This window comes from Lepidochelys kempii, chromosome 1 (assembly GCF_965140265.1).
Source record: "Lepidochelys kempii isolate rLepKem1 chromosome 1, rLepKem1.hap2, whole genome shotgun sequence".
NCBI lineage: Eukaryota > Metazoa > Chordata > Testudines > Cheloniidae > Lepidochelys > Lepidochelys kempii.
The window spans coordinates 250944696-250971542 of record NC_133256.1 but is presented as its reverse complement, the minus strand read 5'-3'; the positions used below and the strand labels follow the sequence as shown (position 1 = coordinate 250971542).

Genomic DNA, 26847 nt, shown 5'->3' with positions numbered 1-26847 from the left:
AGAATATCAGGGTTGGAAGGGACCTCAGGAGGTCATCTAATCAAAGCTGCCCAATTTTTTCCCCAGATCCCTAATGGCCCCCTCAAGGATTACATTCACAATGCTGGGTTTAGCAGGCCAATGCTCAAACCACTGAGCTATCCCTCCCCCCAAAGGGGGCACCTGGATTTGAACAGGAAGAACCTCTTGATCTGCAGTCAAATGCTCTACCCCTGAGCTATACCCCCACCTGCTTGAAGATTGATGTAGATCAATGTAGATTGATCATAGACAGAATAGTAATTAGGAAAGGAAAATTCTTCCCTAGAGCAACGTCAGAAAACCACACAGGCCCATGGCAGGAAGGGGTTAGTGGTCTGTCTTAGAGACATAGGTGGAAACCAGGCTTAGCATGCAACAACTGTCAGTTATGTCAAACTTGGAGGGAGGGCTCTCTAGCCAGAGGGAATAAAGAGAGTTAACAAACTTTAACAAGCATGTTGAGTTGCTCTGTTAGAGAGATCTCAGATAGAGGATTTAAGGGGCGGGGGCTGAGCAGCCTGAAAGAGGAACCCTCTGAGCAGTCAGACCTGGGAAGCAGGCTCAGACTGGCCTTCATGTTGTCTGATTGTTCATTTGATTGTTAAAAAGGTCAAAGCTGGGATTTGCAGGGTAGGTTGACTTTGTCTCCAAGCAAGTGTAAAAGTTACCTGCTCACACATATTCTTACCCTCAAAAATATCTCAGCTGTTTTTCATGACTGACTAAAAGTGTCTGAATGGGGATGATTTTTTTTTTATAGTAGGGGGATGTGCCTCTTCCCCCATGCCCTGAAACTTTAAGCACAAAGTATTTCTTCATTGAGTAGTAGAGCTTTCTTTGTGGATGTATCAAGCAATAGAGCTGGTCTCTCATGAAGAATCTTTATTATTGATAGTTCTTTATGTGTTTTGCTATTTAATGGAGTTTTGGTTCTGCTGACCCACCCCTTTGCCAGGAATGTTGTTTTTTGTATGTGGGAAAGTAATGGCATGGGATTTGGCTTACAAGCAGTTCTGATTCTATGGGTGAAATTCTGGGCTCATAGAAATCAGCGGCAAAACTTCCAGTGGAGCCAGGATTTCACACTTTGTCTTTTGATTTGTGAAGGGTTTAACCTAGTAAATTAATATTTGATTTATATAAACAAATGAGTTATGTATATTAAAAAAAAATATAGGGCCACAAGACCTTTTTGGCTTTTTGTTTAGTAAACATAAGAGTTTGAGGTTCAGATTGATAGTTTATATAGTGCCATAAACATACAAATTCCCATACAACAGATGTCAAATGGATAAACTTTGGGTAAGCATTGGAACTTTTGCATGCATAACCTAACCTTATGGGTTAGTGCTAGTTACTACAAAACTGTGTTGGATTGAAAACAGTAATTTACGGTGAAAGAGTTAATAGCCCGTCTCTTCTGCTATCTTTAGTCTCTCAACTAAAGCCTTTATGCTGAGAATAATTTTTTTAATCTAGGATGAAATTTACCCCTGTGAGGATGCACAAGGCCAACGCACCTAGGATGTCCCACTTAAGCCCACAATTGAGGGATTATGTAGGAACTTCCATGGCGCATAGGCCTTCTGCTGGCCCTCTCCACAAATTAATTTCCCCTCCTGTGTTACTCTCTTTTTCATATGCTAAGTATAAAGTGTTGCCTTTAATAGCCATGAAACATCCTTCTGATTTCTTGTGTTTTATCAGTGTTTCCATTCTATTGTCTTGTCTGTTGCTGGGGTTGGGAGACAGCTATATTTTGATTAAACAGGACTGTAGATCAAGCAAGAAGTGAAGCCTCAACTTGCTTCATGTTACTGCAAAATGGAACTGTATAGTATAATTGATAGGAGGAGTGGGTGAAATTCACCCCAGTGTAGAAGGCCAACACAAGCCTATGTACCACTAAAGTCCCATGTAAACCCTACTCTGAGGTCTTGTGTTGGCTCTCTGCATGGTAGTGATCTTCAACCACTGTGCGGGCTATGGCAGCCACGTGTCAATTTTGAAATGGAAGAGCAAAGAATATACATTAAAATATTTTTTCTGCTTCAAAAATAAATATAGAAAAATAGTATATTTTAATCAGATATTAATTCAGAAATAAGGCTGAAACATACATGTACAATCAGAGCCATATCTTCCCGGCAAACACAGCTCACATGAAGTCCCATTGAAGCCACTGTTGCATTTACACTCTCCGGTTCCTGAGTATCCGTCGTTACATAAACCATGATTATTACACGGGGTCTCTGGCCCTCCTGGGCAGGCTAGGAAGGATAAAATGCAGTGAGTCAGTTCTGTTCAGCTCTGCCTTGTGTTTACAAGTTTGTTTTCTAAGAAAACTGGTTTTAGAAAATCTTTGAGCACAAAAATGTTAGTTCATAAAATGTGTTCCTAAATCCTTTAGGTGCTTTTGAAAATCCCCCCATACACACTTAGTGGACCACAGTGGATTCATACAACCTCATTTACTTGAAGGATGTAACCTGGAGCCCACTCATTTAGACTCTTGGCCCCCAGGACTGCAATCTGATCCACGTGGATGAACCCCTGAGCCCATGCAGAGCTCTGGTGAAGTCAAAGCCAACAACTGCTTGGATTAAAACACATGACATTTGGCAAGCATGTTGGTGTAGCTGAGTGAAGGTTGGGAAGTTAGTTAGATGATACAGAACCAGCCTTGGTAGTGATTCCCCACGGCTGTGGTTTTCAAAGTCCTACTTGTTAAAACTAACAGGGCCCCACAGCCCCATTAATGCTTAATGCTCTTTGAACTCATATCAGATACACGTAGGCTCGTGTACTGGCTGTGAATTCTAGCACATGTGTTTAATGCATTTTGATGTCATTCCCCAGAATGGCACATGATATGGTCCTCACATCTTTTGTATTTTTTCAAATGGCTGAAATATGTCTCCATGCAATGTCACAACAAAGCAATATTTACTCTTTACAACATTAATTTTACTCTTCTTTATCAACATGGAGTTTACAAATTGCTAACATAAAAAAGAACCTTTTTGAGCATATTTAAGTTATTATTTGGAGTGGAAAATAATAATGTTACTTATGCATGAATGAACTCTCACTGCAGTATTACCCTGTTTTACGAAGAGGGAACATAGACAGAGAGAGGTTATCCCTGGTCATAGAGCAAATCTCTGACAGAGCTGAGATTACATCTCAGCAGCTCCTGTTTCTTAGTCAGCACACTAGTATACTCAGTACACTAGACCATGAAGCCTGTCATGACTCATGCATAGTCATGATTGCAGGACTTTATTCAATATTCCTTTTAAACAATTAAATATAATTATAGAATCGCAGGACTGGAAGGGACCTCCTCGAGAGGTCATCTAGTCCAGTCCCCTGCACGCTTGGCAGGACTAAGTATTATCTAGCCCATCCCTGACAGGTGTTTGTCTAACCTGCTCTTAAAAATCTCCAATCATGAATTGCTTTGTCACCTTGTGGTGTCAGGCAGCTATTCCCAGAGAGATTTGGGGGGAGGGATAGCTCAGTGGTTTGAGCACTGGCCTGCTAAACCCAGGGTTGTGAGTTCAATCCTTGAGGGGGCCATTTAGGGATTTGGGGCAAAAATTGGGAATTGGTCCTGCTTTGAGCAGGGGGTTGGACTAGATGACCTCCTGAGGTCCCTTCCAACCCTGATATTCTATGATTCTATGATCTCAAAAGTTAATCAGAGCAATCCTACCTTGGCAGTCTCGCCCATAGTAGCTTTGACAGCACTTTGCAATCCAGACGACCATCGAACAATCCTGGCGACAGCCATCTAGGCTCCTGCCATAGAATTGGTATGTACACTTCTGAATCCCTCCCTAAACATTACACAGGGGGATAAAAACAAAGGTGATTGAATGTTCTGTGTATTTATTTTTAACTCAGTGTGTTTTTTTTAATGCAGAGCTGATCAAATTGACAGCCCTGGAGATCAAAGTGATCCACCTACAGAAAAAGCAAAGCATGGGCAGTAGTGGTGCAAGCTTCCCTCACTATGCTTCAGCCCTGATGTGATGAGGCTAACTCTGAGGAAAGAGGTAGTTCAGGCTTCCTGCCCATTTAATCTATGGCCTTTCTTCTAGGACAGCCAACAGGTAGCAATAAAGGGGGAGGACACATCAGAAGAGAGTTGGCACCGCCTCATTCATTTCACATGAGCCATCAGATGGTGGTAACTTTTGGTCACTACTGCCTTAGACTGGATTTGAACCAGTCATCTAGAAGAGAAGGGCCCCATGGTCCAGAACCTCAGCTGGTGTATGCTGGCCCAGCTCCAATGAAATCAATTGCATTAGGGCTATTTACACCAACTGAGGATCTGGCCTGTAATGTTCAGACTAGGATAAATATTCAAGCCAGTTTTCTGGAGCTCTCATTGAAGATTCGGTAGATAGAAACAGGCAAACTTGAGAACAAAGAGTATGCCAGTCTAAACTTTCTTTTTAATTATTAAAATGTCTGTAGATAAATTTAGTGCTGGTAAATGTTTAAGGTTCCTACAGTAGCTAATGCCAGACAAAATGCTGACCATGCACTTTGACCCTGCCACTCTCCTCTAGCTTGTAGGTCCACTCTGCTCACTATAACACAACCTGCCACATGAACAGAAGCACCAAGTGAATTTTTGGCGTGCAGTATGTGCGAGGGTGAGACCACCAAACTCTCTGTCACTTCTGACCTAATAGGATTTGATCAGAATTCTTAATGGGGAAAGGCTGATGTGACAGGGCCTAATCCAGAACCCACAGAAGCCAATGGAAGCATTCACTGTGTATCAGATCTGTAACCCACTACTGACTCCAGGAGGACTGGGATTTTATTGTTCCATTTAAACAAGTGATTTCATTGCTCACAGCTCTACTGTTCTTTGAAAGTGTGTGTTATTTTAGTTTATTATTGTGCAGTGCACGGAAGCCTGTCGATTAGACTGCCTTAAAAAGCTACTATTACCTTTGGTTTAGTCGCTGTAGGGCATTTAGGGTTATTGTAACAGCCAACACAATCTCCCTGTTGTAGAAAGGGAAAAACATATTTAAAAATAAGAACAACAAAAAGCTGTTTGAAAGCACCAGAAAAGTGTCTACTTTTACATAGGCAGTTAAAATTAATGACCAGAGAAGACTACTTTTAAAAACATCCAATTTCATTACTTGTATAAGTTATAGGAGCTTTCCAAAAGAGATAACAGAGGGGAAAAAGTAAAGGAAAATGACAACAAAACAGGTACATTAAGTCAATTTAACGAAATGAAAGAGAAATGAAATTTCACAGTAGAATAGTTCTGGAAGTGCAAATTTGCTATTAAGCTAAATAGGTAAGAGGGGGAGATGTATTTATCTATTTGTACATAGGCCTACACTGGCAAAAGTGACGATGGATTTGGGGTGTCTCCGATTTGGATGTCCAATTTGAGATGCTTTAAGACACCTGATTTCATAAAGTGCTGGGGACCCACCCTAAGCAAGCCCCTTTAAGGTGACTCAAGCTGAGGACTCAAAACCACTAGTGGTTTTTTGGCCATATTGTTATTTCTCTTTAGAAACTGATATGGCCCTCATCAACATAGTAAATGAGCACCTTGTGAGTATGAGAGTTTCTAGATATAGATATTTATACAAAGAGCAGAAGCATCCACAGACATACCAGTTAAGCTAAAAATAAGCACTAACAATCCTCCTGCTTATAGGGATCACCATCTAGGGTCAGGAAAAAAATCCCCTTTGTGTTATGATAATACACATGTAGATGTATTATAATAGACTTTTACATGTTTCTGCGAAGGCAGACAGCATTAGCCAGTAATAGCATCATCCTCTTAGAGGTGGTAACTTTATTTGGCTCTCTCAACATGCATTATTCAAAAGGCTTCAAAGAGAATTAATTTTTGCACTCTGTTCATAGTCATATTTGTCCATAAAGGGTTTGTCTAGACTAGGAGAAGTGGCTGAAATTAGGTCAGGGTTAGCTAACATGTTTTAGCTAATCCCAGCCTAACGTTGCTCTTTTACTTACCGTAGTTGCAGGTGGACCTTAGTGTATCTTTTAGGCACCATACCTCACCTTTCTGAAGAAGTGGGTTTTTTACCCACGAAAGCTTATGCCCAAATAAATCTGTTAGTCTTTAAGGTGCCACTGGACTCCTTGTTGTTTTTGTGGATACAGATTAACACGGCTGCCCCCTGATACTTTATTTTAGTTAGTCAAGATCCACCCTAGGCTTCCCACCAGACAAACCCAAAGTAGCATTTAAACAGTTTCAGACCTGCAGCCAAATCCTGACTGCATTGGAATCAATGGGAGGTTTGCCATTGACTTCAGTGCGGCCAGGATTTGGCCTACATTTCACATTTCCCCAAGGGTCACAGAACTGAACTGAAGGACTGACTGACCGAGAAATCTGCAGTGATAAAATTGTCACATCGCCCGCCAAGGGTGGGGTCCATTAACATGCAGTCAATCCCGTAAGCGATGCCACCATCAAACTCCAGGTAGCGCTGCACTATCCTACACCTCCTGTCATTCAGAAAGAGGTCACCCTGAGAGAGAGGCAAGAAGACAATCGCACAAAATAAGGAGTCTGCTTCACTGGATGCTTGGTTCAGTCCATGTGCAGTTCCTGTTCAGGAATTAGTAAGAATATAAATCTTCCTTTGAAGTCAGTTCTCTCTCTTACAAAGTAAAATTGCATATCATTTCCAGATGGGATAACAGCATTTCCCACTGGGCTTACGCATGCAAACCCCTGTCTCTAAGGTGGGGGTGACCCAGTTTGCCATGCCCCCCATGGTGCCAGAGGGAATGGTAGGCAGATGCCATCACCCATGAATCCCCTCCCCCACAAGAGTATGCAGTGTGCTCCTTCATAACAGTCATGGTGTCTCCTTATTCAGTGTATATTCACATAAGGCCAAATGTTCAGAAACACCTACCTGCAAAGTCAGTGCACCTGAGTGCAAACAGGTGCTCACACACACAAACCATGCAGTTTGCACAACAGATTTTGTACAGGTTTGTATCTAGGCCAGTGGTTCCCAGACTTGTTCTGCTGCTTGTTCAGGGAAAGCCCCTGGTGGGCCGGGCTGGTTTGTTTACCTGCCGCGTCCGCAGGTTCGGCTGATCGTGGCTCCCAGGGGCCGCGGTTTGCCGCTCCCAGGGGCCGCAGTTTGCCGCTCCCAGGGGCCGCAGTTTGCCGCTCCCAGGGGCCGCAGTTTGCCGCTCCCAGGGGCCGCAGTTTGCCGCTCCCAGGGGCCGCAGTTCGCCACTCCCAGGGGCCGCAGTTCGCCACTCCCAGGGGCCGCAGTTCGCCGCTCGAGGCCAAGGGGAGCTGCTGGAAGAGGTGGCCAGTACATCCCTTGGCCCACACCACTTCCCGCAGTCCCCATTGGCCTGGAGCGGCGAACCGCGGCCACTGGGAGCTGCGATTAGCCAAACCTGCAGACGCGGCAGGTAAACAAACCGTCCCATCCTGCCAAGGGCTTTCCCTGCACAAGCGGTGGAACTAGTTTGGGAACCACTGATCTAGGCAATAATAATTTGCAAGTCCTTAGTGCTAAAATGTAGCCCATACTGTACATCGTACACTTAGGGCTCTTCTCCCAGAGTCAACTTCACTTTGTGTGAGCTCATTTTATATTTTGATGTGTTACCTGCTAAGGCCTACATCCTCAAAGGTATTTAGGCACCTAACTCCCATTGAACTCAGCTACATTTGAGGATCTGGGCCTGAGGCATGGTGGTATTTCTCTTTTGAGGTATGTGCCAGCCAGTTATTTAGAGAGACTACTCCCTTATGATAAAGAAAATTATTCTTCAATAAGTCACTGTACCTGTAAGGCAAATCACAAACCTGTGGATCTGTTTTCTAAGCCTCTACTCTTGCACGGGGATATGCTAATGTGGACCACTATGCATATGTGGAGCACCATTAATTCCAGGGTTGTTAATACCTTAGGGAGGCTCTGCATAGGCATAGAGGGATTTGCACTATTGGTTCCCAATGTAGTATCAAGGCCTATGTTATTAAATAGTACATTCCATGAGGATTCCCAATGTGCTCGTATGTTAACCACTTACAATAGAGTTGTTGTTATCCCCACATTTTACACTGAGATCAGAACCTTGAAGGGTCTTCAGAGAATTGGAGCTGGGGAGCTCACAGGCTAAAATCTGTGAAAGAAATACACAGAGTGGGAAGATTTGGTGTTGGAGAACAGTTTTAGCAATGCTTCTTCTAAACAAATCAGGAATTGTTTGAAAGCACCTTAGCATCTCTGATGACATGGAATCTCAGATATTGCACCAGTTTGTCCTTGTTAGATTTTTTAAACAGGAAATCCTGCTGTTCCTTAGGCAGAGCTCTGAGAGCTTCATCAGTAGGCCAGAACAAGGTGACTGGTTTATGAAGAGGATCATTGATTACACTCATCAAACCGGCATTCTGCAACATAGAAAAAATGAGTGATTTTTTTTCTTACTGTAAAATTACATCCACTGTAAAGGATAAACTCTGAGAAACATGTACTGTAGCTAGGAGTGAATTGGCCCAGCAGCGAGGATGCTGAATAGATCATAGCCTTCCTAGTAAATGGCCTGTATTTTTGCCTTCCTGGGCACAAAGCAAAGATTTTAAAAAGTGGGTGTCTACATTTAGGTTTCTAAGTCTATTCTGAAGCTGATTTTCAAAAGTGCTGACCACCCAGCAACTCTTATTAGGGATCAGGCCACTTATTTACGTGCCTATCTCTGAGCTTAGGAGCCCATTTTTACAAATCCGGGCCAAAAAGTTTTAGCACACAGGGAGGGGATGGATCTTAGGGACCCATGAGTGCTCAGACCTGTCTGCCATTCTCCCATGTGGAAGGTGAGAGAACTGATTGCAGGGGCTCCTCCATAGCTTGTGGGGAGGGAGCCTGTGCCCCATTCCACACTGTACACAGGCCCATCACTCAGGCTGTGTGCCAATTTCACAAAACTGTGCCAAATGGTCATTGCCTCCTGGATTCTCTTACCTCTAGCAAGTTGCTGAACATGATGTATCCTTGTTTGGCTGCAACCATTTTAAGGCTTTCCTAGAAAGATAAGAATATTAAATGGGCTTACTTGTCTTGTCTGGGAAATAAATTGGATATAGATTTAGTAAGAAGGTATTTGGCATGTTTGATCTTGTACATCTACTTATTTACCACTAGCATATGACCAGTAACGTCGTCGATTAATTTGACCTTACTGTGAAATCAAAGCCACCTTAAAGGTCTTTACAAAGCAGAACATCTTTAATATAAATTTAATGTAGGAATGATTCTAAAGAATTTTAAATATACAACACTGTAAAACTATGCTAATCATTCAGTATAGGGGCTTTATAATGCCAATGCTTTGGTTGTAACTACTATGCCAAATGGTAATTGGCAAGAAACATTCCAGATTAGACTGTAGCAGAATGCTACAGGAATGAGGTACGTACCCGCTCAGTCCCCGATTGCCCCTTAGGGAATTCCTGCATGTGTTGTGGAAGTAGGATTTTATCTATGAGGTGTATCACACCATTTGTGCTGACAGTATCGCTGAATATAATCTTAGCCTTGGTATTCAGGTACACAGAATTCTGAAAAGGTAAACAAAAAAAGTGTTCTCTATGGAAATGTGCAGGAGGGAAATGCTGAGATGAAAACTCTTTACCATGAGAGGCCAACTCACTGCTTGCAATAGACTTGCAATAAATAGGGCTCCAGTTTTAGTAATTTAGGGCTTGATCCTGCAACCCTCAGTCACACAAGTAGTCCTACGAAAATCAATGGTGCTACTCATGTGAGTAAAAATTACTCACATGAGCAAGGACTGCAAGTCTGCACCCTTAGCGGGGCAAATAGAGAGGGTGGCAGTTGTGAAAGCAATCAGCAACAGACAATTCTTATTTTAAATACTATTTATTATTTTTAGGAGGAAAAGGAACATTCTGATTTTAAAAATGACAAATGAAAATGGTCAGTTTATTATTCTAACAATTTTACCTTGGCTATCTTGTTACCTGTGAGAAAGTGACCTGGATGGGGTCCCCCTGGAGTGAGGTTACATTAGTAATTGTTGTCAGGTCATTATAGAGAAGTCCGGCACAGCCCACCATATGGTACCTAAGGATCTGGGGCATCACTCCATTGACAATCCAGTCTTTAATCTAGGGCAGGAATTGGAGGAGTTCAAAGGCAAGGACAGAATAACATACAAATCCAAAAGCTCCCAGCTGACTCACCCAAAGTTCATTGCCTTTTTCTTACTTACTTTTGGTTCACTGTTAAATGCTTCTGTATTGGGTGCAAACACAGTGAAAGGACCAGAACCTGCAATATCTTTGAGAGCAAGGGCCTGGAAAGTTTAAAAGAACAAAGCAAAGATCATTCATTAATGCACATAGTTTCATACACTGGGCAGAATTAGACTGGATCCCATACAGGGAACCAGGCCCCTTACTGTAGGCAAGGCCTCTAGACTGACCTCTGTGGCTGCCCACAGCTCTGTTCCTTGCTGCCATCTGCCTCACATTGCATTCCCTTCTCCCATCCCACCACAAGTAATGTAAGAGTGAGGGAAACACTCTGTTGCTATGAGGAAGATGCCCTCCAAACTCCTTCAGTCTAACAGGATTTAAAGAGGTCTCTCTGCAAAATTTGCCTCACCATACTCTCCCCCAGCTTCCTCTGCTGCTACTTAAGGGCACAGAGCTCTCCTTCTGTCTCTCATGTGCTGCCTTCCTTTATAACAATGGACAAGTAGTGCTTGAAAGTAAGAGAGAAAGCTGTGCTCAGTAGCGATTAATATGGAAGCAGAAAGGTTACAAGCTTTGCAGGGAGAGTGGTTAAAACCTTTCATCTTGAAGGAACCCAAAGTGTTTTCATATTCACACACACATATATCTATATATATCTCCATATGCTTATGTACAATCTTATGGTTGGAAACCTACAGCCCATTGCTGTAGGTGTTGGACAAACATATAGCAAGAGAGAATCCCTGTACAGAAACACTTACAATCTAAAGGGTGGAGGAGAAACAAAGACACAGAAACTTTTCCAAGGACACAGAGCAGAACTGGGACTAGAACTCAGGTTTCCTGCCCTACCCATTGTTCCACACTGCCCCGCTACATATGCCTACACAAAGGAATCACCGTCCTCTGAAATGTGGTTAGAACTGCGGGAGGCACAGAGCAGCTGTTTAGAAGCACACAGCAACACACCGCCACATTTTAGAGAGGCGGTGAAAAATACCAGGTCAAATGCAATGGGAACTAGATCAACCGAATGTAGTTACCCACATCAGAATTTGGAGAAATGTGCCATGGGATCTCTGTCTGTGGATGGGAAGGGCTTCAGTTTTGGGTCTGATCTAAAGGGCACTGGTGCATAGTCCCTCCAGCCTCAAAGCCATTGTAGCAGTACTGACTCAGAGGGGAAAGTGCCACTTATTGAATAACGAGCACTATTACATGCAACAATCTAGGTTTCCTGTGGGTCTCCAACATAAGTAATAGTTGACCATCTCCAGTCCTGATTACCTTGTGAGATTAGGGCCAGAGATGTTGTGACACAAAAAACGTTCAAGAATTTTCTTACCTTGAGATGGAAATAAAAATGAGTAGTATTGGAATCCTTAAGAAGCTCCTGCAACCAAGAGTAAAAGCACTTTTATATTGAATTGTGTGAATTTAGAATTCAGAATTGTGTCTGAAGAATATTAATGAATGCCGCCCTCACGGAAGGAACATGCCTGGTACTAGAAAGGGAACTTTTTGGTCTAGATGATACAGTAATCGCCTGCATTGGTACAGCTTGTCAGCTGACCTCTCACTGTAGCTCTTATCTGGCTTGTGGTATGTGTTATCTTGCCAGTCTATCAGAAAGCAGTTGTCAGAATCGAAGAATAGCAGCATCCACGTTCCTTGCAGTGCCAGCTAGGTGTCAGGTCACTCCATTTCCTCATATTATAGTTCTAGTCTTATTATAGAGACCCAGAGAGACAAAACCAGGCCTTGATTGTCAATATTGAAGATTACAGCTTGTCACGGAACATGCATTTTGCTGCTGCTGCACAAAGTACATGGTATATTGAAAGTTATATACAGAAACCAAACTTTATAAAAGTGACTAGTGATTCTGGGAACCTCACCTGAGACATTTCAGAGAGGTCTGATTTTCAGAAGGCAGGTCAGAACACTCTCTGAAAATCTGGTCCCTTTAAGGTGTCTCAGGTTGGGCCCTCAAACACACTAGTCTTTTTTGAAAATCTTGTCCAGAGGTAACACTTATGGGACTAGGGAGATAAATTTCTATATGGTATTGAAGCGACCACATGAAAAATTCTGCATGTGGTTCTGGGCTTTATGCAACAGAACTTTGTTAAACTGGGGAAAACCCAAAAGGCAAGCAAAACTGCAAAAAGTTTTAGGAAGTATGACATATGAAGGAGAGGTTAAGAGAAATGAACACATAACCTAGAGAACCGACAACTAAGAGGAGACATAACCATTCCTCCATGTCTTTGGAGAAGTAATAAAAAGTAAGGGAGGGAATTATTCTTCAGGACATAATTCTTCAGTAATAAAAAGTAAGGGATGGACATCTTCAGGACAATCCTTGTTTAAAGGGTAATAATCAGGTAATCAGGGTAATAATAAACCCCCCTGGGCTAGGGGCTGAAGAGTTAATAGGATATAAACTCTGATGTCTTTCTGGCTATCAGAGGAAACCCTTTCCTCCCTTTCAGTTCTGGCCCTATCATCATTTGTGCAAGAAGGGAAAGAGCCAGCTGTGCACTCTCCGGGGTGCAGGTTCTGCCGTTCTGCCTGGCCTTCATATGGACTGTATGAAGGAGCAGAAGGCTCCTTGCGCCTCTTTCCCCTTCCACTGTTCATCCATGAAGGGCCAAGTGGAATCTGGCCCTTTCAGAAGCACCAAGAACCTGAAGCTCCTGGTCACTTCACTTGGAGTAGTAGGTGCTCAGCATTTCTGAAAACAAAGCCATCCTATGTGTCTCAGATTGGACACCCAAAGCCCAAGTATCCAAAATTAGTGGGCACTTTGGAAAATTTAGTCCTATATGATTTATACTGAAATTCATTGGCAAAAGAGAGACTAGAACTCATAAGTTCCTCAACCCTAGTCCCATGCTTATGCCACTGCTTCTTAACAAGCTATCTGATGTGCAGCACTATTGCTCTTTAAAAGGTGCCACTTCTCCGTTAGATAAACACATAAATTTACTTCAGCATTTGCAGTATTCCCTATAGCTACTGCAGGACATACCTAGGAAATACTTGGGTAGCTGTACCTATTTATCTATGCAAAACTGGTATGGTTTTAAGAGTCGCCACTGTTTTACATAACTCTCTGAAAAATATTCAATAACAGTGAACACACATAATGTTTTACCTGGTAGATGTTGCCTCGGCATTTAAATCCATCCCCAACATAATCAGGTTTGCAGGTGCAGGTCCTCTCTGTCAGCTCAGTGTCATTGCAGATTGCAGATTCACTGCAGCCACCGTTATTCTTGTAAGATTAGGAACATCAGACAAAATCAAATTAGTTGGCGTATTTGTGTTTACAAAATAATTTCAGCTCATTTGCTCAAACTTCCAACAGAGGGAAATAGTCTCTTTCTTATGAATAGTAAAAAAGCATTCAAGATTAATGTAAAGATAGTTATTGACACCTAAAGCAAAGCACACTGCCAGTTTCTTTAACACCCGCTTGCTAGCTCCTCAGTTCGGAGTGACGTAACTGGCTATTGTATACTGCTACCCAAAAGATTTCCATGCAGGCCTCATCATGGACTCCTGGGCTATGATTCTGAGCTGCACCTCTTAGGAGGTACATCCTGAGAGGGAAGGGAGCCAAAAGTGGCTCTGGGATTCTGGGTTGCAGAGGCTGCTCTAGTTTACTCCTTATGTGTCTGGTAGCCCAGAATAGCTGGAGCACAGAACTGCCACACGTGTCCTTCCTCCAACTCATTCCCGTCTCCCATAGGTCTCTTAATCTGGCTTTCCATCTCTTGGGAGCTCTCTTTGTCAGGGGAATTCCCCAGAGGGGAGATCTGGCTGTTCCCAGCCCTTGTTACACCCACTGAGCCAATTCAGAATTGGTGCCTACTTGATAATCAGATCTTCAGACTGAAAACCGGTTTACTTGTGGACAAGGGAAAACATCTCTTCACAACAAATCAGGGAATGCTGCCAAATGAGAAATGTAGCTCATTTTCTTTTCACACGCTCATTTCTAAAACTCTGATGCCAGGCACATGGGAGCCCACTTCCACTTTGTCTGACCTCCCACTCTCAGTGGTATTGGGGGGGGTCCTTCTTGAACTACCACCAGGGGTCTAGTCGGGATGGGCCCTACCATAGTTCTCACCCTATGTAGTGAGGTTTGGTTTTGTGTGCTGTTTATTTGGGTAGATCTAGCTGGATTGTTGGACAGGGAACTGAGTTTATTCAGAGCTCTCTGTGTAGCTTTGCCATGGAGCACTTGGCTATATTACAGTCAGATTAGCATGCTGCACAATGTTGACAAAAGGCAACCTTCTGTAAAAACATTCTTTTAATAGCATTGCAGCCAGTGAAGTGGAAGAGAAGCTGTCAGAATGAAGCTCACACAAAACCATATGCGGTAGCTCATAAATCTGAACAACATTCCCTCCCCTGACTTTTAATTTACATTTGTTCGCTATTCCATCTGGGCAATCTTTGGAAAAGAATCCAGTGACAGACTATTGCCAGGTCAAGGGATGATGACTACTTGTCACCATTCTCTGGAGATGAAAGATCAATGTGCACAGGACAGTGAAATGCATCAGCCATCCTTAGCCTGTGATCACAGGGAGGCAGCTTTTGAATGTTGAGGGCTTTTCATCTGAGACCAATGAGCAAGTGCTTGTATGCATCAGAGGGCTTGATCCTACACTCCATATTTGGTCTCAATGTGAACGGGAGTTTTGCCTGTGTCAGAAGTATGGGATTGGGCCCGTTGAGTAAAATTCAACCTTGTGCAGAGCGCCAGCACCAAGGTTAGGAGTCACATGGGAGCCAACTGGTGCCTAGAGCTTGTGCCAACTCTTTGCACATAATGAGTAGTTCCAAAGACAGAAGGTTTGGTTCTCCAAACCATCTGAGCACAGGGTTGTGGTTCCCTGATGACACATGCACAGGGAGAGTCCTAAATTACCTGAGGAAACTTACACCAGTGGAGGATCAAGCATAGTGGAGCTCTGCTCTACCATGCCCCTCTCATCTCCCTGTCCCCCTTCCACCCTGCTCCCAGAACACTCTCAACATGCCCTCTTCTCCCTCTTACACTTGAGGGATGCACCAGAGTTAACACCAGTGAAGAGTTCCACTGCATAGGGGGAATTCTCTACCTGCCGTCTCGCTACTTTACGGCCACATTGTGCCATTTTCAGGCCACTTAGCAGACTGGAGAATCTGGCCCATAATACATTATCCTGGGAGCAGATGAGCTGACAGGAATGGAGTTGTGAGATTTGATTTGTCATCTTGGAATGATCAATGAGACTGGCATCAGAGAAGAATTTTCACTTTATCATTGGAATTTGGCTATTTTATTTGGTCTTTCTTAGAAACTACATTCACTTCTAAAACCTTAGAAGTTTGTAGGTACTTCAGAAACTGTGAGTAATTTATAGAATGGATTTTTAAATTTTAACTAATTCCAGCAACACTGAAAAATCTGTTCAGAAATAATGAAAATTACTCCTTGCCTTTAACCACAAAAAAACAGTATCTCCCCCAGGATTTGATTTAAGTTTTTTTTTTTAAAAATCTTGAGCACAGCCTAAAAACTAGACTGTTCCATATTTGGGGCCAATTCAGTAAAACATCTAAGCATAAGCTTAAAGTTTAGCACATGGTTAAGTGCTGTTAGCTATATCTTAAGCATATGCTTACATGCTTTCCTGAATCAGGTCCAGATGGGCTATTCTACACATTTCTAAGCTAGTCTTGCATGCAGACCAAACTAAAAGCATATTGGTATTATATAAAAAAAAATTTATGATGAGAATATAGTTTCCTGTAAAATGATACTCACCGATAAACACAGATTGATGTATGTGCATGTTTTACCATCTCCTGAATATCCTTTCAAACAATTACACACGGCCTACCAGGGGAAGAAAGGATCCATATTAACACAGAAACATATGGAACTTGGCTGTGTAGTACCTTTTGATTTTATTTATTTTTATTGGCTATACTGATCTGCATGGTAAAATGAGGAGAGAAAAGAACTCAAAATCCCATTTTATCTTAACATCCATTCTGTAATTTACCATTTTTCACGCTACAAGCGCATCATCTCTTTAGGGCAGATCCTCAGCTGATGCAAGGTGTCATAGCTCCATGATCCTTTCTCGCTTCTCCTCTGCAACTGAGGGCATCAGAAATACCCTCTCTTTATCTCACCTCTGACAGTGTAGCTCATTTCAGATACCAGCTGAAAACACAACTCATCTCCCCATCCTTTTAGCTGTATTATTTAAATCATTAAAGAAGGTGACCATGTTTTCAGAATAAAGAACCAGGACACTTTTGTGGGGACATTTTTGGGGTGGTGAAATACTCCCACAAAAGTACTTTAACAAATGTGTCCTTGTGTCGCTACTGCCAGCATCTTACTCAGCAGCGTCATGTGCATGTTTCAGTGTAGTTACCCTGGGCTTATGCTTTTTGATACCCACAATTATCACACAGCTGGAAGGTTATCACGGCTAAAGGAAATTACTTATTTTCTCTTTAAAGGTCAGACTTCAAGCATGACAAGGTGGGGGAGGTAGTATCTTTTATTGGACCAGCTCCTGTTGGTCAGAGAGACAAGCTTTTGATCTACTCAGAGTTCTGCTTCAGGTCTTCTTCAGGACCTGAGGAAGAGCTCTGGGTAGCTCGAAAGCTTGTCTCTTTCACCAACAGGAGTTGGTCGAAGAAAACATATTACCTCCTCCACCTTGTCTCTCTCATATCTTGGGACCGACATGGCTACAACTACACTGCACGCTTTATGCATGTCATTTGAGAATCTAGGGCCATTTAACTACACTATTCTGATGCTGGCATTACTCTGCAGTTATTCTTTTGGAGGTAGCTGGTGCATCAGAAAGCAAAAGTACCAAGCAATCGCAGTGTAATGACAAGATATTCAGTGTATCTGCATTCTAAAATACATTGATAAATCTCCAGGCTCTTTGGGGAAGGACAAGCAATTCAGGCATGTAGTTAGCCCTCTAGTTACAGGAGTTTGTAGAAATTATATGAATAAAAAATAGTACTTCCTAGGGGTCAGTGGTGAGCCTTCCTGCACATCTGTACAGGGGAGAAAGGCAGTGTAAGGAGCCCCTTTGGGGAGGCTACCAGCATTGCCAGTGATTGTGAAGGTTAGAGGGCAGCCACTGCTGGGTGGTTACATCCCCTCCTGTACAGGTGGGCAGAGCTTTGGCACCATGCTCCCCTCACCCAACGTGCCATCCCGTACATGAGAGCTGAGGCTGGGCCTGTCCACATGGCTCCTGACCGGAGCTGGATATTTGGCCCAGCTACCCGTCTGTCCTGGTGGAGGGATAGGCAGGCCAGATCTGAGTGGTACTGCAACACTGTGTGCTACTTGGTCCCCCACCTCCACCTTTGCAGTTCTCCTGACATTTCTGGGCACTGGGCATCCTCATCCTCTGGGGAGGAGAGAAGCAGGGGTCACTGGGAACTCCCAGTCCCCATGAGGGTGGGAGGGTTGGATCCAGGCTTTTGGTGCTTCCTGTGGAAGTGGAGACACAGAAGGGGATAGGGGTCTGGTCTGGAGCTCCCAGAATTGTCTGGCGTCTGGTGGCAATGGTGCTTTCCAGTCTGGCTGGCTCTTTGGGGAAGAGCTTGGAGTTAGGTGCGGGGTGGGGAGACCACAGGGCTGGGTGCAGGGGGAGAGCTTGGATTTGGGGGGCAGGGCAATGTGGGGAGGGAAGTGGGGGGCTGAGTGTGGGTCAGCAGGCAGGGACTGTGTGTTGAGCCGGATGCAGCGGGGAGAGCTCAGAGCCGGGGTGGGGCAATGTAAGGGGAAGAGCGCAGGGCTGGGAGTGGATGGCAGGAGGACAGTGTGTGTAGAGCTGGGTGCAGTGGGGAGAGCATGGATCTAGGTGCAAAGGCCAGGGAGGGAGAACTCTGGGCTCCCTCCTTAGGAAAATTCTGGTTGCACCCCTGGCTGAGGCAAAGGGGAAGTAATCTGTGTCAGCCAAAGGATGCAGATTTCTCCAAGAGGGGAGTTAAGGGGAAGCAGGAACCAGATTGTTATTTCCAGTCACTGTCTTTTTCTTGCCCTGCTCCCAGGGAAGCACAGCTATGCAGGCTGGATTGTAGAACTACCGTCCAACCCATAGCGATAACAGTGAAGTATGAAAGTAGAAGGGTAGTAATAAATACTTCAGTTATAGCTAAACTTCTAGTCATGTGAAAGCAGTGGTAATTGCTGGTGTAAAACTTATTGCACATTCATTGCAGAGTTAACACAGCACTTGTTTTTATCTGCTTATGCATGAATCTGTTATACACTGGGAGCAGAGCTGGTTGGAAAGTGGAGATTTTTCTGCAGAAAATTTTTACAGAAATTAAAAGAATTTCATTTTCAGCCCCCCCCCCCCAAGTTTTCAGCTAAAAACTTTGAAAAAATGAAAAAATAGGGTCAAAAAACAAAACAAAAAAATGGTTTTGGCCAACATTTTTCAGGTTTTTGGTTTCTAAGGAAAAATTGAAAAATGGTGAGGAAGGCAAACACTTCCCACAAATGTCGTTTAGTTGAAAACCCAATTTTCTGTCCAAAAAGAAGAAAAGAACAGAGAAAAAAAGTTCAGTTGGAAATTTTTCAGCCAGCCCTAGCTCAGAGTGACCACACTCGGCCTTTTTAACTGTGATGACACATAACTTACCTCATTGGGTCCAGTCTGAGTGCATTCCGCATTTCTATCACATCCACCGTTGTTCTCTAAGCAAGGGTTGATTTCTTTATAAAACAAAAACAATTGGAGAAAACTCAGTGATTTACAAATTCTCACTTCACTGATTAGCTAAAGTAACATGTACTAGGAATGCAGGCTTGTGACAAATGCATAGGTGCCGACTCCGTGGGTGCTTCGGGGCTGGAGCACCCACAGGAAAAAAATGGTGGGTGCTGAGCATCCACCGGCAGCCCCACTGTCAACGCCTCTCCCTCCCCCCAGTGCCGCCTGCCTGCTGGCGGGCCCTGCCGATCAGCACCTCCCCCGTCCAGTGCCTACTGCCTGCCATGATCAGCTGTTTCATGGCATGCAGGAGGCTCTGGGGAGGATGAGGGGAGAAGAGAGGGCACAGTGCGCTTGGGGGAGGGGGCAGAACTGGGTGGGGAAGAGGCAGGGCAGGAAGAGGCGGGGTCGGGGTGGGAAGAAGCAGGGTGGGGGAAGGAGTGGAATAGGGGTGGGGCCTGGGTGGAGCTGGGGGGAGCACCCCCTCACAGATTAGAAACTCAGCACCTATGGACAAATGTGATTCATTTAGACTGATTCTCATTGCTACCTAATGCCCTCCTTGTAAGTATCTTTCATCTTTCTCAGCAAGAGCTGGAAACATGCAGACAATATTGCTTTTAGAATGGTTCACAATGAAGTTTAATACAGTAAAGCCTTGTCTACATGTAAAAAGATGGAGTGCTTCAGTGTAGACACTCCCTGTGGTGATGGGAGGGTTCTCCCGTCAGTGTCGGAAGGACTCCAGCTCCCTGATAGGTGGTAGCTATGTTGACAGGAGAATTCTCCTGTCGACATAGCGCTGTCTACAGCAGGTGTTAGGTCGGTTTAACTACATCTCTCAGGATTGTGGATTTTTCACACCCCTGAGCGATGTAGTTATAGTGACCTAATTTCCTAGTGTAGACCAGGTGCAAGTCTTTTATTTTTTCCTTGGATGGGTATAAGGCCTAAGGCCTGATCCAAAGCGTCCATTGAAATCGGTGGGAGTCTTTGACTTCAGTGGGCTTTGCATCAGCCCTTTCAAGCAGGTTTCAGAGTAGCAGCCGTGTTAGTCTGTATTCGCAAAAAGAAAAGGAGGACTTGTGGCACCTTAGAGACTAACCAATTTATTTGAGCATAAGCTTTCATGAGCTACAGCTCACTTCATAGGAATGCATCCGATGAAGTGAGCTGTAGCTCACGAAAGCTTATGCTCAAATAAATTTGTTAGTCTCTAAGGTGCCAAAAGTACTCCTTTCAAGCAGTGACCTGAATGTTAGGACTCTTGGATCCAAAGGGCAATTCACTGTTATGATTTCATAGGATTTGTTTTGTTCTGGAGATACTTGAATTTTGAATTTCCTTTTAAAGTGTCTTATAGTTTGTCCCAAGGTAAGGAAGTGTGTGTGTTTGTGTGTGTGTGTGTGTGTGTGTGTGTAGAGAAATATATCTTTGGGGATCCATCTCATACACAGTGGACACCATGCAGTATTGACATACACAGTACGTACATTGTGGAGACATCACTGTACCACTTCCCTGTCTTATGACAAGTGTCCTGATCTAGTGATCACTTACCAAGGCAGACTATTCCATCTCCAGTGTATCCAGCTGTACAAACACATACTCTGTTTCCTGGAGTAGTTCTTCTACACTCTGCTTTGACAGAACAGCCACCATTGCTGGTCTCGCATGCGTCAATAACTGTATAATGGGAAACAAAAAATAAAATAATTATGCTTAATTTTGTATTGGCAGATTAACTAATCTCTGTCATTTCTCCAAAGGTAAAGGAATTTAGTGATATTTCCTAGACAAACTCTGATTGAAGAGTCCGTAGATGTAATTAGAATCTTACACGTATTTCTTGTAAACTGCAATAGGAAAAGGGAAAAGTGCATTTCTAATGTGGAAAATAAGAAGTCAGCTGTGATTGGTTCTCCATAAGTTCCCATCGTCCAATGCTGCCTAGTCTTAACGATGAATAGTGAAGAGAGGGCCCTCCACGTGTTTCATGGGATTATACAGATCCTTCCAACTTTTCCTTAGTTTGGAAAAGTTTACACCTCATGTGATGGGATGTAAACCCTGCGCTGGCACTGAAAAGGAAAGGGAGCCTGAGAGTGCTAGTCACATCACTTGCATGTGTTAAAGGACTTTGGCCCTGGGAGTTGTTAGACTCTTAAATGTGTCTTGGCTGGAGCTTGAGGACATAAGGGTCTCAATACTTCTAGGTTCTGCAGAACTTTGGCTATTCAGATAGAAATTCTTGCCTTTTTCTCAGTTCTCCCAGATTTTGAGCTGTGCTGGGTAGTGCAAAGGTGGGTAGGGAATCATCTGGTCCCCTGTGCAAATTAGAGCAGTGTAACAACTGCTTTAATTTACACACTGCTACTCATGACGTCAATGAGCTGTTCCAGTAGCTAGAATAACTAGACCACAGTGGACTGGCAATTTGGCCCATAACCCCCTTTTTCTCAGGAAAGTCCCTACACCAGGGCCCAAGAGTAAGTGGAATAGAACCTTAGGCTGGTTCTATGCCACCCTAGTTGCTCCCTACATATGGGGAATTTCCCAGTAACAGATTAAACTGGTTTTCTGGCTGATTTGTGCTGCTAGGGTGTTGCAAAGCAGGGGCTAGAATCTGGCGTCAGGACAGTGCTATCCAACATGGTTAGACAAATACTCCATTGTTCCAAAGGGCATTATTTTAATCAGATAAAGATTAAGGAATTAATTACACACACTACAGAAGGAAACAGTCTGTTTCATAAATCTGGATTTTCCACGCTTTCAAAAGAACACCTGGTATTAATGGCAATTGCCCCTTTCTTAGGTTATCCACAGAGCTGTTTTAGTTAATCACCACAAATTTACATCAATTCAGAATTCAGAAAATGGACAAAACCACAGGACTAGCTAGAAGTGCTACTGTACCTCCAATCAGCCTATGTTCATTAAACTGGGTCAGAAAAAAAGAACAGACCGAATCCTGGTTTCCCTACTCCAGAACTACCACAGCTCCAGGTGTGCACAATATGTTCCCTCTTCCCCATTCTTTCCCCTTAACACAATATACTGTATCTAAGGGATTTCTAGTCCTTTGTTTTTTTGAATCTGCACCTGTTGCAGTCCATTCATTTTGAACAAACTGGCAGCAAGTCCTCTTTTCATTTCCTGTGGGGCAACATGCATCTCTCTGCAGCTCTTCTGTTTCACAGTGAACACCAAGTGCTTCAAGCTATTCTTTGAACAGATAGAAAACAAAGCCCACTTGCCTGTACAGTGTGTTCCATTCCCTTTAAAGCCAGCTGCACACTTGCAATATGCAGTGCCCCCAGACTTGAGGAGGCAGCTAGAACGGAGAAAGGGGGTTAGATTAGAACTCATTGCATGCTCTGTATTGTCATCGCTGCTCTACCGTATCTTTATTATGATTATTTTTTGTAATACCATGGTGCCTCGGACCCCATTGTGCTAGGCGCTGTACAAATGCAGAACAAGAGAACGGCCTTTCCCCAAGGAGCTTGCAATCTAAATATTAGACAAGAGACAACAGATGGATACAGGGGAGTACAAAGAAACAGTGAGACAGTACTGGTCAGCATGATAGGCAGTGGTCTCAGCACAGCTGTGGTCTAACCATTGTTTTTTGTAGGCAGCACAAAAAAGGAGAGATTTAAGAAGGGTTTTGAAGGAAGATAAAGAATGAATTTTGCAGATATTTTGGGCGAGCTTTTCCTGAGTGTGAGGGGCAGCCTGGAAGAAAGCACAAAGGTTGTTCACAGGTGGGTGATGGAGGCTTGCACAATTGGCCAATTGAAGCGGGGAGTCAACAATGCAATCGAGTGCAGTTGTATGACAGGGTTGCTTGTGATGATAGAAAGAGGGCTCAGCAGCTCTGGGGCTCACTTCTGGTTATATTTTATGTTCCTAAGGGTATGTCTACACTGCAATAAAACATTTGCAGCTGGCCCAAGTCAGCTGACTTGGGCTTGTGAGACGTGGGCTATGGGGCTGTCAAATTGTGGTGTAGATGTTCCAGCTCGGGCTGGAGCATGAGCTCTGGGACCCCACGATGGGCGAGTGGCCCAGAGTTTGGAATGTCTACACCTGAATGTCTACACCACAATTTTACAGCCCTGCAGCCCAAGACCCCAAGTCAGCTGACACAGGCCAGCTGTGAGTGTTTATTTGCGTGCAGACAGACCCTATAGCTCATGCTTCAGGGTTTCAGCCAGCCACCTACAGGGGTCAGAAGGGGATTCCCCCTGGAGTGTATTCTTGGTGGGTTTTTTGACTCCTTCCTCTGAAGGGGGCCATGGCTGGAGATGGGACATTGGACAGGGAGGGCTTAGGATTGCCAGGTGTCAGGTTTTTGAATGGAAGGTCTGGTCAAAAGGGGACCTGTGCAGTGTCCGGTCAGTACTGCTGACTGGATACCAAAACTCCAGTTATCGCAGTGACTGGTCTCCACTGTTGGGAGTGTGGGAAGAGGAGAAGCTCAGCTGATGGACTGGAGAGAAGCTTAGGAACGGATGATCAGCTTTGGCGGAGCAGGGTGTGGGAAACCGCTTTTTCAGCCAGGTGGCCCAGGCCCCAACTCTCTCTGGCTCCTCACTCCAGGGATGACCCCTGCCCTGCTGTGCCCCGATTGCCCCTGGCCCCTTGCTCTGGGGATTGACCCTTCCCGCCCTGTTTTGCCCCAACTGGGCAAGCAGGCAGGCTCCATGTCATCTCCTCCCGGCCTGGCTCTGCAGATGGCAGGTGAGTCCCAGGGGAGAGGGGAGCGAGTGATGGGTTGGGGGGGCTTGTCGTGTCCAGTTTTTAAAAAATTGGAAAGTTGGCAACCCTATGCGGGCCAGTTCTGTGAGGTGGATGGAGCATTGTTTCTCTCAGGTGCTTGGCTGGCTGGTTCTTGCTGATATGCTCAGGGTCTAACTGATCACCATATGTGTGGTCAGGAAGGAATTTTCCCACCAGGTCAGATTGACAGTGACCTTGGGTTTTCTTTTGACTTCCCTTGCAGCATGTGGGTGCTGGTCACTTGCCAGGATTATCTGGGTACATCTCACTTAATCATTTCTGCGCCATTGTGGAGGCTCAGGCACTGGTGCACCTTGGTCTCTGCTGTTCTCTTTGGTTTAATTTCAGTTGTTGGGTTTAGTGTCTGGCTGGTGTTGGTGGCCTGTGATGTACAGGAGATCAGACGGGATGATCTGGTGGTCCCTGCTAGCTTTAAACTCTATGATTCTATCTTGAAAGCAAATGAGAGATAGGTAGAGTAGGAGTAGACTGTGAAGGACCTTGATAGTGAATACATTGTTTGATGCAACACAGAAGGGGAAGCCCGGGGAAGAATTCAACGAGAGACCATTCAATGGTCAAAGTGACGGGCTAGCAAAATGATCTTTGCAGCAACATTCTGAATGGATATGAGTGAGGCAACATGTTTAACTTGAGCTGATGGCTAGACAGCCACGAGGAAAGGCCAGAGAAACAGGCTGGAATTTTAGTTTGGACAGGAGACTGAGCTGGAGTAAACAGAAAGACCTGTGAGTCATCAGCACAGAGATGGTAGTTGAATTTGTGTTTATGGATGAGATTACCCAAAGATAAGTGTAGGAGGAGAAGAAAAGGGGAGCAAGGATAGGGCCCTGTGGAAGCACCACAGAAAGCTGGAGGAGTAATGAGAAGGATCCTCTGAAGGACAAACTGAAGGAACAATTAGAGAGGTAGGAGGAGAACTAGGAGAGAACAGTCATGGAAACCAATGGAGGACAAGCTTTCAAGAGAAAGAGCATGGTTGATGGTGTTAAAGGCAGCTGAGAAGTCAAGGAGGATGAGGATGGAGTACTTGTTTTGAACTTTGGCTAAGACGTGGTCATTAGATACTTTGGTGAGAATGGTTGCAGTGGAATGCAAATGGTGGAAGCTGGATTGGAGAGGGTCTAGGATGAATTGGACAGGAACGCCAGACAGCGATTGTAAACAGCATGTTCAAAGAGCTTAGAGATGACAGGGAGATGGGTGATGAGGCAGTAGTTGGAGAGGCACGTGGGTTCAACAGTAAGGTTGTTATTGTTGTTTTTTAAAATGGGATAGACTACAGCATGTGTGTACTGTAATGGGAAAGAGCCAGAGGAGAGCCAGAACAGTAAAGTAGAGGATGAGAGTAGGCACAAGGGAGATCAGGAGATGGGATAGGAGAGGGTCACTGGGGCAGGTGTATCTGTGACAGGGGAGGAGGAGAGAAAGTTATAAGAAGGGAAGGCTAGCCAAGGGGATGGGGAAGATCATGTTGTATTTTATCAATTTTCTCCTGGAAGAAATTGGGGAGATCCTGTGCAGAGAGAGAAGTGGAGGCAGGAGGAGAGGAGGGTTTGAGGAGTGAATCAAAGTTGGCAAAAAGGTGGCTGGAGTTGTGGGCATGGGATTCAATTAAGCTGGAAAGTAAAGTTGTTTATCAAGGAAGATAGCAGAACTGAAGGAGGAGAGAATGGATTTGTAGAGGAAGAAGTCAGCTCAGTTACAGAATTTCCAGCACAGATGCTCTGCAATGTGAGAACAGAAGCCGAGGAAGTGGATGTTGGGGATAATCCAGGACTAGGAGCTGACAGGGCGGACCTTGCAATGGGAGAGAGGCAAAGAAGTCAAGGGTGGAAGAGAGGAATGGAGAGAATCAACAGCCCTGTCAATGGCAGAAAGAAAAGAGAGGGCAGGGAGAAGATGGCTGATATCAGATGAGAAATCATCAGTCCTGCTGGAATGGAAGTCATAGAACGACTGAGGGTTGGGGGGCTGATAGGAAGGAGTTGGGTGGCCAATAGATGACAGCACCATGGAGGAAGAGAGGAGAGCGGAGTTGGGTGCAGTGCTGTTCAAAGAAGGAGAAAGGGGAAGGAAGAAGGGATTAGAAGGGGCAGGAATGGGAGAGGGGAAGCCTAACACCCCCACCACTGCCTGACCCAGGGCAGGAAGTATGAATGAAGGAGAGGCCTCCATAAGAAGAAGGCAGCTGCAGAGGCAGTGTCAGAGCCCTGGACCCCCTCATCTGCCAGAGCCAGGAACTGCAGGGAGCAAGAGATACAGAAGTTGTGATTGGCTGTGATGTTTTTTTTGAGAGATGGAGTGGGCATTCCCGAGACAGCAAGAGAAGGAGCGGGAGGGGCATGGGTGGGAGGTTAGGAATGATGGCTATCGATGGACAGAGGTGGTGGCAAGGATTGGTATGGGAATGGAGAGGGTGGAGATGGTGGGAGGACCAGGGCTGGAGCAAACGTCACCAGAAATGAGGAGCAGCAGGAGGGTGTGGATGTGGGATCTGGATTTGGGCTAGTGGGAAGAGGAGAGAGATCAGGGTGGAAAGGGGAAGAGGAGTAGGTAGAGCTGGTGGGAACTATAGAGGAATGAGGGCACGAAGGATGGGGAAATGGAGTCATTGGGTGGGGGGTGGGTGAGAGAGAGGGAAAGAGAAGGACAGATACTATGATGCACGGTATCTTTAACTGTAATGCTCCCAAAAACAAATGGACACGCAGCCTTGAAAAAGGATAGTAATGCTATCAATTAAACTGAAAAATGCCAAGACTTTAAAGGAACTTCATGCTAACCTCTAATTTTAGGCATTGAGGACGTCTGCTCTGTGCACACACACTTACTGTCTACATGCATATCTAGCAGTTGCATGTCTGTACACCCGATTTTTGTGCATAATTGCCCTTGTTTGGGACACTAGAAATGTTGAGGCCCCAAACTGGATAACCAAACATTTCATTG

At 44.5% G+C, this 26847-nt stretch overlaps 1 protein-coding gene across 1 annotated transcript in view; it reads right to left on the bottom strand.

Annotated features, from left to right (window-relative positions):
* STAB2 (stabilin 2) overlaps positions 1-26847 on the bottom strand; it is a 136504-nt gene that overhangs the window by 22154 nt on the left and 87503 nt on the right. Inside the window, exons 41-56 of the mRNA XM_073323666.1 lie at positions 22347-22423; positions 20647-20772; positions 19015-19088; positions 16143-16214; positions 13470-13589; positions 11655-11702; positions 10324-10407; positions 10073-10219; positions 9509-9649; positions 9054-9113; positions 8306-8482; positions 8119-8211; positions 6435-6581; positions 4996-5052; positions 3740-3863; positions 2142-2291 (exon numbers count right to left, since the gene is read on the bottom strand). Coding sequence (XP_073179767.1) covers positions 2142-2291; positions 3740-3863; positions 4996-5052; positions 6435-6581; positions 8119-8211; positions 8306-8482; positions 9054-9113; positions 9509-9649; positions 10073-10219; positions 10324-10407; positions 11655-11702; positions 13470-13589; positions 16143-16214; positions 19015-19088; positions 20647-20772; positions 22347-22423 — 1697 coding nt within the window. The remainder of the gene's footprint in view (positions 1-2141; positions 2292-3739; positions 3864-4995; positions 5053-6434; positions 6582-8118; positions 8212-8305; positions 8483-9053; positions 9114-9508; positions 9650-10072; positions 10220-10323; positions 10408-11654; positions 11703-13469; positions 13590-16142; positions 16215-19014; positions 19089-20646; positions 20773-22346; positions 22424-26847) is intronic.